General features: G+C 34.9%; 1 protein-coding gene across 3 annotated transcripts in view; it reads left to right on the top strand.

Annotated features, from left to right (window-relative positions):
- LOC114071154 (heparan sulfate glucosamine 3-O-sulfotransferase 1-like) overlaps positions 1-15,115 on the top strand; it is a 43,311-nt gene extending 28,196 nt beyond the window's left edge. For all 3 annotated transcript variants that reach the window (XM_027908892.1, XM_027908883.1, XM_027908901.1), the window contains exon 2: positions 13,282-15,115. In XM_027908892.1, the coding sequence (XP_027764693.1) occupies positions 13,400-14,329 (930 nt within the window). In that variant the 5' untranslated portion in view covers positions 13,282-13,399 and the 3' untranslated portion in view covers positions 14,330-15,115. The remainder of the gene's footprint in view (positions 1-13,281) is intronic.
- The last annotated feature ends 226 nt before the right edge of the window (positions 15,116-15,341 follow it).

The following is a 15,341-nucleotide window of genomic DNA, read 5'->3' as shown; positions in this document are numbered from 1 at the left end:
CATCAGCTGCATTGCTCATGAACCCGACTAATTTAATCTTAAATCAGACTGCATTATTCTCTATTACTGTCTGTTCTTTATTTCTCTGTGTGCTATATATGTGTGTATTTGCACAAGTATTGAATCTAATTCTGGTCACTAAAAGTATTAATAACATGGTTTTGCCTACAGATGCTTAATTTTTTGCTTTTCATAACTTCCATTGCTTTTTCCACTCCTTCTCTCTTTAACTACTAACTTTGTGGTGCTTTTAGTGGAAATCTGTTACATTTTATAGTTTTAAGTACCTCATATTCAGTTTCTCTTGCATACTTGCATACTCATACATTCACAGCAGATCCATGACGTTTTATGAAACAGGTTGGACTTGATTTATTTCTACTAGTACTTTTATATTTGAGTGAAATTTTGTGTCTGAAACATTCTCAGACTGTGAATGACAGTTATATTGTTTATATTTTTTAAATGTCAGGGGAAATAGCTTCATTTTATGTTTTTTTTTTTTTCTTTTTTTTACATACTCTAATTTCTTATATAATTTTGGTAAGCTCCATAATATAGGAATTGAGACTCTTTCACATTCAATATTTGAACTCCTTATTTCTCACACGCTGACACTTCAATACTGTTTGATGGTATCATCTTTATTCTGATCTCAAAAATTTGCTCGTAACTGTTTATTATCTATAAACTCAAAGTGACTTTTTATTTTGATTATAATTCTTTTTATAGTATCAATAGGTGTGATAACTTTTCAAGTACACCCACGTCAGACTTTCCTCCCTGGACAAAAAGGGTTTTAAAGATATTTAACCTGCTCTTAATATTAATGTTCTTTTTGCATATTAAAATTGACAGATGCCATAAAGAAGAAGGGAGACATGACTATGAAAACATTTTAGCTAAGAAACGTCAAACTACAAATCTAAGATGAAAATTCAGCATTAAGAATGTAAAATAATATATACAATTTATAGTTTCTAGAAGAAATACTCTCTTCCTTTGAGAGGAAAAGCTACTACCATTGCTTTAAAACAAAGCTGGCATCAGTAACCAGTAGCTTACACTGCTTACTTGCACTAGCTTTTTTAGTACGCTATAAACAGAAATAACAAATTAAATTTAAAATCCAGATTTATTTTCTCTTGTGAGCACATATTTAAGGTAAAGGAGTAAGAGGACCGAACACTCATAATCAGAATGCAAAAAAAATCTTTTATTGCCACAAAATAAAACATGATGTTGCTTTAAACAGAAGTATACATTTTTCACAAGCTGGACTCTGGGGATATAGGATTATGACGATGCTTTGCAAAGCACTGTAGCTACCAATGGCCAAAGAGTAAGGTATTAAAAGCTGAGAGCAGAAGGATGGATAGGTTGTATAAGTAATTTGGAAGTTCCAGCAGAGATCTTCTTTCCCTAAGTAACTTTCATGTTAATCTTTCCAAACCACTTTGCATTTGTGAGGTTTTTTAAAATATTGAAGTTCTCATTTGGTAGGAGGTCTGGACACATCAGCAGCAGCAAAGAAGGAGGATGATGCAAATGTCTGCCGGAGAATTGTTAAACATGCTAGCATACGTTTCTTCCATCTTGTTGAGTTGGAAAATTGTTGTATCAGTGCCTGAAAACAAACAACCTTCAGTGGAGATCTCAGCCATCCTAAAATACAAAAAAAAGGCTCAGATGCTCAACATCTTTAAAGTTTACGTCACCATTTATGTAGGGAATTAAGATTCTCCAGTCTTACATTCAGTGCTATCCAACTCCATCTCCCTTTTACTAAAGGAGTAAACTCCTGTTCACTGTGAATAATAGCAGCAGATCATCTTTCTGATTTCATGTGCTTTTAGGCAGTCTGATTTAAAAGTGTTGGTTTGGTGCTTTGCTTTCTGATTTTTTCTATGAATCACACTGGACTTGCAAATTTAACTGGTATTTAGATGTTGACATTTGTTCTTCAAATGGTTTAAAGTAAATGCTAAGACACTGATGAAGGATACTGCAGAAAACCTGCAGAAAATACTTCTGTTAACATGCTGGAAAAACTCATAGTGCATTGAAAACAGGGAAAAAATGTAATCAGAAGTAAAATCTACAGTGAGATAATGACTTTCTTTAAATTGCACCATCCGTAGGGACTGCTAAGTGTGTTTATGAGGCAAGAGAAACAAGGATCAGGATGCACAAAATGTGTATTTTATGTTTAAAACCACCACATACAAACACCTATGTCTGCTTTATATAACAGTGCTTTTTGGGTGATGGAGAACAGGTGAAAAAGAAACAAGGACTGATCATCAACTTTTCGTTTTTAAATTCCCTGCAAAAAAAATAGAATGGACTAGAACAGCATGGAATGTTGTGGGTAATAAGATATATAATAAGAAAAAAATTAATTTTGGCTAGAAAATGGCAATGAGAGATCACAAAATTGATTATCTCCTCCTATAGAAAAAGTAAACTTCTTTTGCCAGTCTGAACCTGAAATAACATTTTCAGCTTTGGGGGATTTTTTTCCCTTTTATTTGGGAAGGAACAAGACTGAGAGGGAGAATGCAAGGTAGTGTAGGTACCTTTCTCCTCTATGCTATGTTTAAAGTATTGGTCCTTGGGGAAATGACCCATTGTTGGGATGCTGTAAGACCAGTCTACTGTCATACTCCATCTGTTTAAGTAGCTGAAATCAGGGGATTTAGAATCAATTAAAATGCTTGCGCTGTGCAGCCTACCTCCTCTTAAGAGAAGGACTTTGAACGTTCTAACATTTTATTGCTCTAATAATATGCAGTTAATTATGAGAATATATCAGAGTCCTTCCTTACCTTTGCCTCTTTCTCCTCTGCCATAGGAGTTTCTAGAGCCTTATCAAATACCTGAATACTGGTAAGACCAGTCAGATCTAAGGAGAAAAATGTGAAAAGGTCATTATAAGATATCTAGGTGCAATAGATGTTTTCCAAATAGATACTACATTTTAAAACAAAAAATAATAAGTATAAATATTATTTACTTCTATTTATAGACAGCAAACAAAATATTTGAACCTGGGAGGTAATCTTACTGTGCTCTTATTTAGTCTCTGACCACATCTATTGTGGCTCTTTCTAGTCAGTTTCTAATGTGACAAATCCTCATCATTTGTCACAAATTCAACATATTCGAAGTCTTAAAGTCTTGATCCTGAATGTATGTGATGGCTCCTAAATATGACTTTACCTTAAAGACTTAGGTGAACATTGACAGAGCTTAAAGGTGCCAAAGAATTGCTGTAGGCACTCTCAGCCATCAAAGAACCTTTCTGAGAAGTTGTAATTGATCTGAATTGAAGCAGCATTAAAGGAAAAGTGTGGAAAGCTTGTTTGGGTGCAACATAGCACTGAGCTATGGGGTAGAAGTGATGCTCTATGGCAGGTACCATGTTCTGCTTGAATTAACCATGCTGTTTGATGCAGTGGTTTAACAACAGAATGTGTTTTTGTGGGGAGACTTTAAACTTGTAGATGCAGAGGTTGCTTTTTGCATAGGGAAGCTGTCATAATAACTGGCTGGACTGCAGCAAAGAGGAGAGGGAGTTGCTTTGTTTTCCACTCAGGTGTAAGAAGTATTGACATTCATACATATATCCTTGGTTGGAGTACTGACATGACTACAGGTACAGGTTATATATCGAAGTTTGAAAAATTGGGACTGCACAGAAGTTTTCTAAGTAGTGCAAAGAACAGTCAGTTAGGACCCTACTAAAACTCAGAAGTCCTGGAGAAAAGTATAAGACATGTGTGGTATTAGCTAACTGTTCTCAGACTCTTTGGAATGGTGGATGTTCTTTTACTTCATTTTAACATGCTACTTTGGCAGTGGGAACAGTTTTGGTAAGGAGCAAAGATCTGATTTTTGTTTTTCTGTAATAGCCAGAAAATAATCTGCCTTTTACTTACTCCATATTTTCAAACTGTCATCTTTGACTCTCTGTCTTGGCCTGAGGAGGAGTGCAAAAGACACATTAGTTTTGCACACCGGGCTGTTTTGTGTTTTGTACTCCAGTTGTAAGGCATTTTTAAATGTTTTCTCAATTGCTTTCATTCCTGTGTCTCTACAGCGATCTGCTGGGTTGAACATGCACGTGGTTTGACAGTGGATGTGTTGAAGGCATTAATTGAGTTTCTATTCAAGAAGAACCTTATCAATTTGTTTCTTTTCTAATATGTTTGTCTCTTCTATATTACAGTATATTTACCTTCTTTGTTAGCATGGATTTGTTTACCAGTGTAAGACAGAGTTTTGCCTTTTTACTACTATCTTTATTAATCAGTGTTAAGAATTGCTAAGTAGTTGCTTTCTGTGGGCTCTGACTTGAAGTCGTGCATGTTTGTTTACTTTGAGGAAAGACAGAGAAAGATGATGCCCTTCTTTGTATAGTTTTTGATTCTTTGATGCCTGAAGTCTCTCAGCATATCTGAACTCTGAGTGGATTGCGTGGATTGAGTACATTTCTTAGTTTTGCAAATCCTATTATTTTATCAAACATTCATACTCACACCTTTTCTCTGATCTGTATCTTGATCTTCCTCTTATCAGGGCCTATGACAGTACTCAAAATGTCAAAATTGAATTTTCAGTGTTAAGTCAATTGTCTAGATGACTTATGATTTAAGTTTCTTTATATTCCCTCACATCCTCTGTTCTCTCTATTCACTCATTGAAAAAAAATTGCTCCTGAGCTGTTATTTTTTTCTTAAATTTTGTTCAGTCATCCTTTACAAGGCCAAGACATTTCAGCTCTGATGGACCTTCCAGCTGCTTTGTTTTATTGCAGGTGAATTCTCAGCTCACCCTACACCTGTGCTTTACAGTATATTCCTGAGCCAAGAAGTTGGCTCCTTCTCTTAGTGTTTGAATTTGACATTAGAAGGTCTCCAATCAGCTGATTGTTGGGTAACAGGACTTATAACCAAGGGTAGGATCAGTTTATTTCATGCCTTGTATGATGGGGAAATGCAGCAATTATATAGGACCCAATGCAGCAATTCTTATCAGTCAACATCATATAACTACTTCCCAGAGACTAATGCCAGAGCCTCAGAAAAGTTATTTAAAAAGATATAAGCAGAGGGTAAGATACTGACCTTGGCTCATGAGACTTGTCTGAAGTGCCTGGCTGTTGGACAGCATTCCAGGTGGGGACAAGGGAGCCTCCTTGCCCGCAGGACTTTGGCTGCATCTCTCCCTGGCCATTTCCTCACATGTCACTCCTGGCTGTTTTAGGCAGCTCCCCGTGCAGCTGCCACTGTCTGAAAGTGGGAGCTTTCGGCAGTGCTGAAAACCTAAAGTGTAATATTGACAAGTTCTGCCCAGAAAAATTCTCCTGTGAGACAATCTTTTTGGAGTCCTCAGAGTTGTTATGCTTTAGAATCCCCACCAGTTCAGATTAGCAGGGCTTTATGGGTTTTGTTGTTTTTGTTTTGGTTGGTTGGTTGGTTGGTTTTGGGAGGGTTGGTAGGATTTTTTGTGGTTTTGGTTGGCTGGTTTTTTAATGCCAGGAAGCTGCGCTTTTTACAAGAGCATAGCAGGTTCTAGGGTCACTTACTTGACGTGGATTTCCTGTAGGAATTTGCTGTTCTGTACCACAGAGAGTTAACCTGTCTTCATCCCTATCAAATGCTTCTTGTGCCATCTCTGACCCTCTGAGGAATCGTTTCCTTTGAAAGACATATCTCTCATAAATGCTCTACATCAAATTCTAATTTTAATTCCTAAACATCTGTGAGTATTAAGGTGTTCTTTGTGACAACGAGTGTGGGAAAATTAATAGTATTCAATGAATTATACTAGAGGCAGAGAGGCTGAAGTTTCACCTTGTTACTGTGCTGTAGAAATATTTTAAAAAGCTGGTTACCAGCCACACATCATTACTTCTTGCACCTTTACTGCTACTGCTTATTTGGCTGAAGATCTGATATGGCATCTTTGTTACTTCAATTTATATTAATCCAGATGTATAATTAACAATTAGAGGTGTAAGTTTAGGTCAACAAAATGGTGGTGCAATTCCATTTGAAATATGCCAGTGTAATAGAGTGATTAGACAAATAAAATTGGCCTTCTCATCTGTGCTATCTGACCATAATCTATGCTTTACATCTTAATAGGAACTGAATTTCTTTCTATGTCTATTTAGACATATGCCTAGAATGTACCTGACTTTATGGACTAAACATATTAAAGACCTTTATGAAATTGTAATTCAGTAACTTCTATGCGGATGGTTTGAATACGATATTTTTGAAAGATACCATAAAATATAAGTATGTAGGCTGCATACTTATGGAGAAGGTTTGTTTACCTCAGAAATTTATTTGTGTGTTTATACAGTATATATTACCATATATAAGGTAATATGACTGCTATATATTTGCAGTCATACTATCATCAGGCAATTTTCTATCTTGAGTTATCAGAAAAGGGAATTAGGAAATGTAATGCTAGCCTTAGGGAAATAAATTTTTTTCAAAACTTCTATCTGCTACTATCACCTGCCAACGATTTAATGTGTTTATAGTTTATGCTAACCTTTCTTAGCTTTCCTTTTTATCCATTGTAGCCTGTGTAGCTGGTAGAAGCCTTCAGCCAATTGCTGTTACTTTGCAGCTCCTATCTTTATTCACCAAATAGCTATTTTCTTTTTTATTCCTTTTTTTATTTCTGTAAGGTGGTAAGTGTAGGTTGTTATAAAACTGCAGTGTCATTAGAAAAGGTTCATGCAAATAAATTCACTGCTGATATTAGGACTTCATAATGCTAATGTCTTCATCTTTCTTTGGGATAATGTATTTTTGTATTGATGCTTAAAGAAACACCTTTAAACTCCTTCATTAGCTGGAGTTATGATAGCAAGACATCACTTCTGGACAGTCTGTGGGATCATGGGTTTTTAATTAGTGCTTCATTTAGGAATTCTCAGTACATGTCCCTATTAAAAATATGTCCATAATTTGAGTAAAATTAAAGTGAGCAAAATTCTTAAAGCATACAAGACTCTTAAGGTTCTGTATCCTCAGTATGAGCTGCTGCAATATTGGTTTGACTTTGGATCTGTGGTCCTTTTTGTGCTTCATCCTCTACCCCTTGTATGACCAGGGTCCAGTGGAGCTCAGCTTGCAGCTCTGTTACAAAACACCAATGGCATATTTTACTGCCTCTAAACCTTTCTTGCTTTCTCCACTTTGTAGCAGACATTTTTCATGACTACAGGTGGGAAGTTCTTCATGTCCATGCCATGTACATTGGTGGGAACTGACTTAACTCTCCTAACTGATTTTGATAAAGCCCACTAATGACATATTGGGAATGTTATTTAGTTATTACACTTAAAGGCAGTGGAGTCTAGAGTAAATGCAGCAGAAAAGTTTCATGCCCTATCTAAAGATAAAGGGTTATCATTTGCTGGGATAACTGTCATTACATACACAGTCTTTAGTTTCATGGAATAGTTAATTTGGGATCCTCCTGAATCAGACTGCACTTCTAGGGCACAGCTCTAAAGCTATTCAATCCCACCTATTTCTGATTTAACTCACCCTAACATAAACCTGAAGTAATGGCACTGCTTGTAATAAAATTAAGGCTTACCCGCAATTTTTTCTACATAGGAAGCCTTTTCAAAATTTTAAATATTTTTCATATCAGAAATGTGCTTTCATTGTCTCCTTGATTCTGTCTAAGCATATCAGAGCTGTGTGGATAGAAATAGCTGAACTGCTTCCTTCCACTTAATATTAAAGAGGATACTTTTTTGTTCAACCATTGGACATGTGCCAAGTATTTTTAAATCTCCAATTATTTCACAAATGATACTGTAAATTAGAATTAAGGTATTACGAAGAGGCCTTTCGATGATAGTATTACTTCTAATATTTAATGCCTAGAATTAAGAGAATTAGTCATTGCTTTATTGGATTTGAATAAATTGATACTGGATTGTATTAAGCAATGTGTCCTACACACCCTGGATATTTCATTTGCCTGTTTTTTAAAAATGTCTAAGCCATACTGAGTGCAGATTTGCATTTATTATGCTATGTAACTAGCTCTAGTTTTACCAAAGGAAAATCACCAGCCCGATTTCAGATATTCGAAAACTTTTAGAATTTTATTAATGTTGCTGTTCTTTAGAATTATCTATTACATAAATCCAGTCTGTATGTGGATATTTTACACTGGTCTAACTGCCGTCACAGTGTGACTGTCTTCCAAAAAGATTTCTGAATCAGTTCACCTTATAGAACCTTTGGTTGTGAATAGTTAGAGCTGTAGCTTTTCTATGTTGTCAGCATTAGAGATGTTCCTAATTATAGAGATATAATTGAGTTGTTACAAATTTGTGTGCAAGTAAACCTTAACATGTTTGAATTGTATTCTTCTCAGTGATTGATCTCTATGTTGGGATGAGTTGATATTTAATAGGAATTAATAGGATAAGCAGTACATTTTTTTCCAATCCAAATATATTTTTTAAAATCAAGGCAAAACTTGGTGCTTTGTTATACTTGCTCTGACCACCTCCCCCTGTTGTAGTTTGGTTCCAATGTTTTGAGGGGAGCAAATGGTAAGAAACTGCTGTATTCCACAAAATACTTGAATGTTATGGTGAAACATTGAGGAATCTCTTTGCTTTTAAGTTCAGCGTGTAATCTAAGTATCACAAGAGGTGTGAGAGGGTGCTGTGTAATGGCACAAAGTTGGAATTGGAAGGAGAATTGGAAGCCCTGGGGTTTTTATTCTTGGCTGGACTATAAATCTGTTATATGACCTTGAGCAGAGCACATTAACCCTGACTTTCCAAAGTATTTGCACTCTGAACTGGAGCTGCGTGTGGGTCAGTTGCAATTTCCTGTGAGATGACAACGGTGCCTTAATAAGGTGTAGACAGACCATTAACACAGAGTGCTGCTAAATTCTCCAGTGAAAAGCATTACAGGTAGTGGGAAGTATTATTAGGAACTAATAGTATTCTAAATTAGTCATTATAATACAGTTAGCTTTACCCTATGATGCTGTACTTACCACAAAGAAAGATAAATCATATGCTGCTTAGAAGATTTTTTAGAGTAGAGTGCATCATTTAAGGGTCTTTAGAACATTTCTGCAATATTAAAATGATTTTTCAGCCTGTATAGTAGCTTTTTCAGTCTAGTTTAAGGTTTTAAAAAAGTAAAACAAACAGAAGCCCAAGGTATTATTTACTTAATTAGTCCTATCTGCAGCATGAATTTATTTCTGAACTTCATTTCTGCTTAATAAGTATCATATCTGTTGATGATCCCTATGTTACTAAGCAACACCAACACCACCAAATAATTGGGAAAAAGCATGTAATAAGGCACTATAGTTCTGAACATGTGTCATGGGGTTAATTTCCTAAGAAATGTCTTCTCAGATTCAAAGAGTGTGCAGTGCAGCACTGTAAAATGTATTGTTTTCATTATAAAAAGCAGTTCATATCTTCTAAAAATGTGCATTTAATTGCATACAGGCATAAAAGCAACACAAAAATTATTCAAATAACATTCCAATTATATATGATAAATCATCTTTAAAACCTTTACATTTATGTAGCAATTATAACTTAACCACAGGATCTAACACCTTAGAACTCCATCGAAATCAATCAAATATCTTAAGCTGAAGCTGGAATGTTATTCTGATAGAATTGCTCCCAAAGGCAATTTTTATCTGTTTAGGCACCAGTTTTAGAGCACATTCTGAATTTGATTATTTCTGGTAGTATTACCTGGGTAAGGTTTTGTTCTACCAATGACTCTAAGAAATTTGTAAAACAACTAATTAATTACAAATGGGTAAACTACCATAATTGTTTTTAAAAATGCTACTAATACTTTGATCCATAGAAAATGCAGAATCTCTTCTGCTACTTGCTTTCTAAGTGTGTTATATAGAGAAATGTTGATTTTAGATGCTAAATTAAACAGACTCTCGCGCACATCAAGTGTGAACCTGATAATATTTTGGAAGACCAGTCTTTCCTCAGTAATAAAAAATATAAAATAGGAAATTTTATATAATATAAAAATATAAAAAATAAAAAATAGGAATTTCTCACTCAGCCTCTTTGGGTTTCAGTATTTGCACCTGATTCCCAGGTGCATGAAGCCAGAAAATACTCAGTTATTTAGGGATAAAATAATATTAGTGTCTTGAGGTTTTTTAAATAAAATAAAAAATTGAGTGTGAGCATTTTTTCATCTATCAGTCACCAGACCTAAAAAGAACATATCTCTGTCTATTCTACTGCAGAGTCCCCAGTTTCAAAGATTTCTGGTATTTTTTTAATCTGGATTTAGTTTATTTCAGAGAAATTCATGCTTTTTTCTCTTCCATTCTGTTTTTTTAATTTAAACTATTAACCTTCAGTTAACAGATAGTCTCAAGAATACTGATTCTCAAAAACTCTAAAAATAGCTCTCTTTCTGTTTAAGTAAAGTTGTCTAAAATACTTATCAAGAATCAGTTCATGAAATTGTTTCAGGATAGAACAGTTCTGGAATTTAAATCAGATAATGAACTGTATGTCTCCACCTTGGTATTTGCAAGTCATTCCTTGCTTGGCAGACTTTCAGGCTAGCCTTGCCTTAGTTCAAAATATTATATACAGGTGTACATGCATTTGTAATGTTTAATGTGCTGTATTTGCACAAATGAGGTAAGCTGAAAAAAATGGTAAGGTGTTTACAAAAACATTTCCTCAATCTTCCTGAAATAATTTTAATTTAAAAACGACAGTGTGTGGAATGTAAATTGACACTGGGATTTCAGAACAGGTTACAAGAAAAATTAACTGCTCCCTTGCCCCCCGCTCCAAAATCCCAGCCTAGTGGCATCACAGTTCTGGAAAGCAGCTGTGCTGCCATATGTTGCTACTTCAGAGACCATCTTATGCATAGCTCTACCATTACTCAGACTGAACCGTTCAGGAACCTCGTGATTCATCAAAAATTTGGCTTGGAATTAGTAAAGCAGAGTCACTTGTTTGAAGGGTGGCATTTCAGGAGTCATTCGGGGTGTGATGCCTCATATTTCATGGTGTACATTCTATGGAGCTTTTCAAAACCAACCCCAGCTCCCATTATAGAAGAATGTATTTTATTTCCTTGCAGCACTAAATAGCATGTTTGCTACTTCCCGAATTTGTCATCCAAAAGAATAGTAAATACAAATGGTTTTGGTATAAACGTACCTGTTCTTCCCTCCTGTAATTGCTATAGAAATACTTGTGTAGTCTGCTCTTGAGAACTTCAAATAGAACTTCCATGTGCAGTTCTTAGTAAAAAACTTGTGATCTTTAAAATGAAACTTCCATTCCAGTTGGTAAAGGAGAACAGTATTTTCCGCAGTCTGCCTTTACAAAACCAATCTGTACTTGGACTTTTCCAATATTTAGTAATTGTATGTTTACACACTTCTCCTAGTTGAAACTGCGCTCTTTCTGAAGAAGCAGTTGCCCTTTAGGTCTTGCTTGGACATAACAGGGAATCCTCTCCACAGATTTCCTTACTAAAGGTCATAGTTTATTTTTTAAATGACAATCTGAGGGTTAATATTTGCTATCTATCTGTGAGTTTAGCACTCACTGAGGCTAACAAGAGTCATTCCCTAGATACCCAAAAAGCTGGAGTAGGTTTTAATAAGATTTAGAAAATAGATTTATTGAATCTGCTGCATTGCCTGGCCTGTTATAAAAAATTTAAAATCTTTAAGTCTGTAAAATAAGCCTCAAAGTAAACAATTTTTAAATAGAAATATTGAATGTTTCTCAGGGCCATGACAAATGGGAATTGGCTGTGTTTTCTAAGGTTGTTTCTAAGAGACAAAGTACTGTGACCAGTATAGTCAGAAAAAGACTAACTGACAGTGACACTGAAGAAGGAGCTAAAGTTGTAGCATTTCTGAGACTACTTTAAAATATGAACCATAACTCAAATAGATTCCAAAAATCGTTATTGTTTTTTAAATGACTGCTGCTTCACATTATGAAATAGCTTGTTTCCACACTCTACACTGATAAACAAAACAAGTTATAAATGTATTCTACACTACAAGTCTTAAAATCCTGTAATTGCTCAGAAGTGGAATGAAACCCAAGAATCCTTTCAGTGAGCATTTGTGCTCTAAGACTTTCAGACATAGAAACTGGCAACCCAAGAACGGTGGTTCCAGTGCAAGTGTTGCATTGATCTGAATTTTTTATTTGTGTTGTGATGGCACATTTGTAAGCAATCTGTTTTAAATAATACACACATGTTATGCAAAAGATTTCAAATGTCAGCAAAACAAGTTACAGAGACATTTTCTTTCGCTTACATTTGCATGGGCACATACCTGCATTCCTAAAGTTCTTACAAATTTTGAAGATAATTAACATTCACCAATTCTTAAAATGATCATATGCTACATGGATTAAGTAAAAGAAGTTAACTTCAGACAGACTTGATTCCCTGTAGATGTTTTTAAGTACCCAGAAAGCATCCAATTGTCTCTTATATGGATGGAGTTTTGGAGTAACTGCAGAATATTACCTAATTTTTGCCAAGATTTTTCCATCACAACATGACTATGCATCACAACACTTAGATAGTTGAAAAGAATCCACTGTCTGATTTATTTTTTTCCCTGGTTGATCCAACTCAGTCACTTTATTCTTGCTTTGACACACAGTTTTCTGCTCTAAAGGGCTCAGGTTTCAAAATTTTGCCTGTGTTTTGTTTGCTGTATCTAAACAGAACTTTTTTTAAATGATTCATATCTCACTAGAACCCAAATGGTTGCTCAACCATCCAGGTCTGTTAGTTAGATTAGGATATAATATTCTAGCAGGCAATTTAAGGAAAGGCATTGACATTCAACTGTACTTTGGAATTATTTTTAATATCATAATGGGTATGGTATTTATAAAAAGAGAAGTGTGTGTATATATGTAAGACAATTAGGAAAATCAAAACAAGCGACTAATGGTCAGGAATTTAAAATCAGAAGAAATCAAAGCTGTTGAATGGTTAGTATCCATCATTGGTCACCCATGGGTAACGGGAAAAAACATGTGGGGTTCTTCTTGCCCTTCTGTAATAAAATCAGGGAAAGCAAATAACTTCACTATAAATTTTCGGTTGGGATCACAAATTAGATTTGTGAATTGAATTGTGAGTTGAATTTTCAGCTGATGATGGGTTTGGAAATACTGACTTGTCTTATTTTATTTTGTAGATGCTTCAGAAACTTGATGTGTCCTTACCACGGGTTCTGCCAACCATCTCAAGAGGGGACTTACCTATTCTTTCATTTGTAAGCATAACGTTATCTTGAAATAATTATTCCTCTCCACATGGCCTTCCTACTAGTGTCAGCTTATCTTCTGCTGACTCATGCTCGGGGTGCTCCTGTTGAGAATGGGGCACTGTTGGAAACACTGAAGTCACAAGTAGGATTATTCAGCAATAAAAGTGAACACTATTCAGCACAGGTGAGACCTCCTGGCACGAGCCGACAAATACCTCAGACAATCATCATAGGAGTTCGTAAAGGAGGGACAAGGGCTTTGCTGGAAATGTTGGATATTCATCCTAATATTGTGGTAGCAGCTACAGAAGTCCACTTCTTTGACTGGGATGAAAATTATGTGAAAGGAATAGACTGGTATAGAAATCTGATGCCATTTTCTTATGGAAATCAAATAACAATTGAGAAAACACCAGGCTATTTTACATCACCACAGGCTCCAGGAAGAATTCATGACATGAATAGCTCCATTAAACTGCTGCTCATTCTAAGAGATCCCACTGAGAGAGTTATATCTGACTATACTCAAGTATATTACAACAGAGTAGAAAGCCACAAGCCTGTTCAGCTTTTTGAAGATATTGTTATTAAGAATGGAGTGCTTAATACCAAATACAAAGCTATTCAGAGAAGTCTATATGATGTTCATATGGAAAAGTGGCTTAAGCATTTCAGTTTGGATCAGATTCATATAGTGGATGGCAATACTTTAATCAAGGACCCTCTTCCTGAATTACAAAAAGTTGAAAGATTTCTAAATCTTCCTTCCCGAATTATGTCTTCTAATTTTTATTTTAACCAAACCAAGGGATTCTACTGCATTAGAAGTGATGGGAGGGAGAGATGTTTACATGAATCCAAAGGGCGTCCCCATCCTCTTGTTAACAGCACTGTTTTAGAGCAATTGTATTCTTACTTCAGAGAGCACAATGCAAAATTTTACAGAATGGTTAATCATTCCTTTGACTGGCACTAATGCATTTGGAGTCGATGTGTCTTGAAAAAAGGGCCTGAAGCAAACTCTTTCAAACATACATATCTTTATAAACTGTAAAGACTTATATTATGAAAATTAACACACTGGCTATGTGCTTCATTGGAATAACACATTTGTTAACTCATTGAAATGGTACTCTTTATGTTGGGAAAAATAAGTTTTATGTATTTGTATGATTACTGTGAGTCATATTCTGATCTTTCTCTCATCATGCAAATACATTAACTTAGTACAGCAAACTTAGTACAGACGTGTATATCTCTACAAGATTTGTGCTGTTTTGGAAAAATGCTTCTAACTGTAAAAAATGTAAATATTTGAAATGGTATTATTCTAACTGTTCTGTATTTTTTGTTGTTAGTATTTTTTTATATCCCACACAACGATAGTGGTGTTGATTTCTAGAATTTTCATAAAATAAGCTCAAATTGTATGTTAAAACAGGGGCATGATTAGTAGCTCCAATAAATCATTCCTCCTCTTTAATATGCTGAAGTACTTAATCAATAAATAATAAAAGGAATCTCCTTCACCTGTAGTTTTGAATAGGTGAACTGGAAGCTGTCTGTATATCATTAGTATTAAACTATTAAACCACACTCTTACTATCCTGGGTTTGCAAAAAAATCTCCAAAATCCAAAATCTCCAAAGTAAGAACATGAACTGTTTGAAGAAGATTAAAGTGAGAGTTCTGAATGTAAAGAAATTAAAATATCCCAGGCAACCTCAATTTACAGTGATACTTTATACATTAAAAAAAAAAAGGCATAAAAATTATTAGTATCAGCAACTGTACAAATATTTGATTTTATCAGTTTTGTCACTTTGCTCTTGAATGGAAAAGTTCTTAGTTGGTACTACCATAATAATTATGTTTGCATTCTGTGACTAGTTACTCTATTGCTCTCCTGGCTTTATTTTATATATCTTCCTTGGCACATTGATTCTTGTTTAAAAAAAAAAAAATTATTTGTTTGCCCCCTGAAGCAT

The sequence above is a fragment of the Empidonax traillii genome, unplaced genomic scaffold (genome assembly GCF_003031625.1).
Source record: "Empidonax traillii isolate 1590-97213 ecotype Southwest subspecies unplaced genomic scaffold, ASM303162v1 scaffold27:size3997909, whole genome shotgun sequence".
NCBI classification, from domain to species: Eukaryota; Metazoa; Chordata; class Aves; order Passeriformes; family Tyrannidae; genus Empidonax; species Empidonax traillii.
The sequence above is the reverse complement of the archived record's forward strand: the minus strand, read 5'-3'. Positions and strand labels throughout refer to the sequence as shown.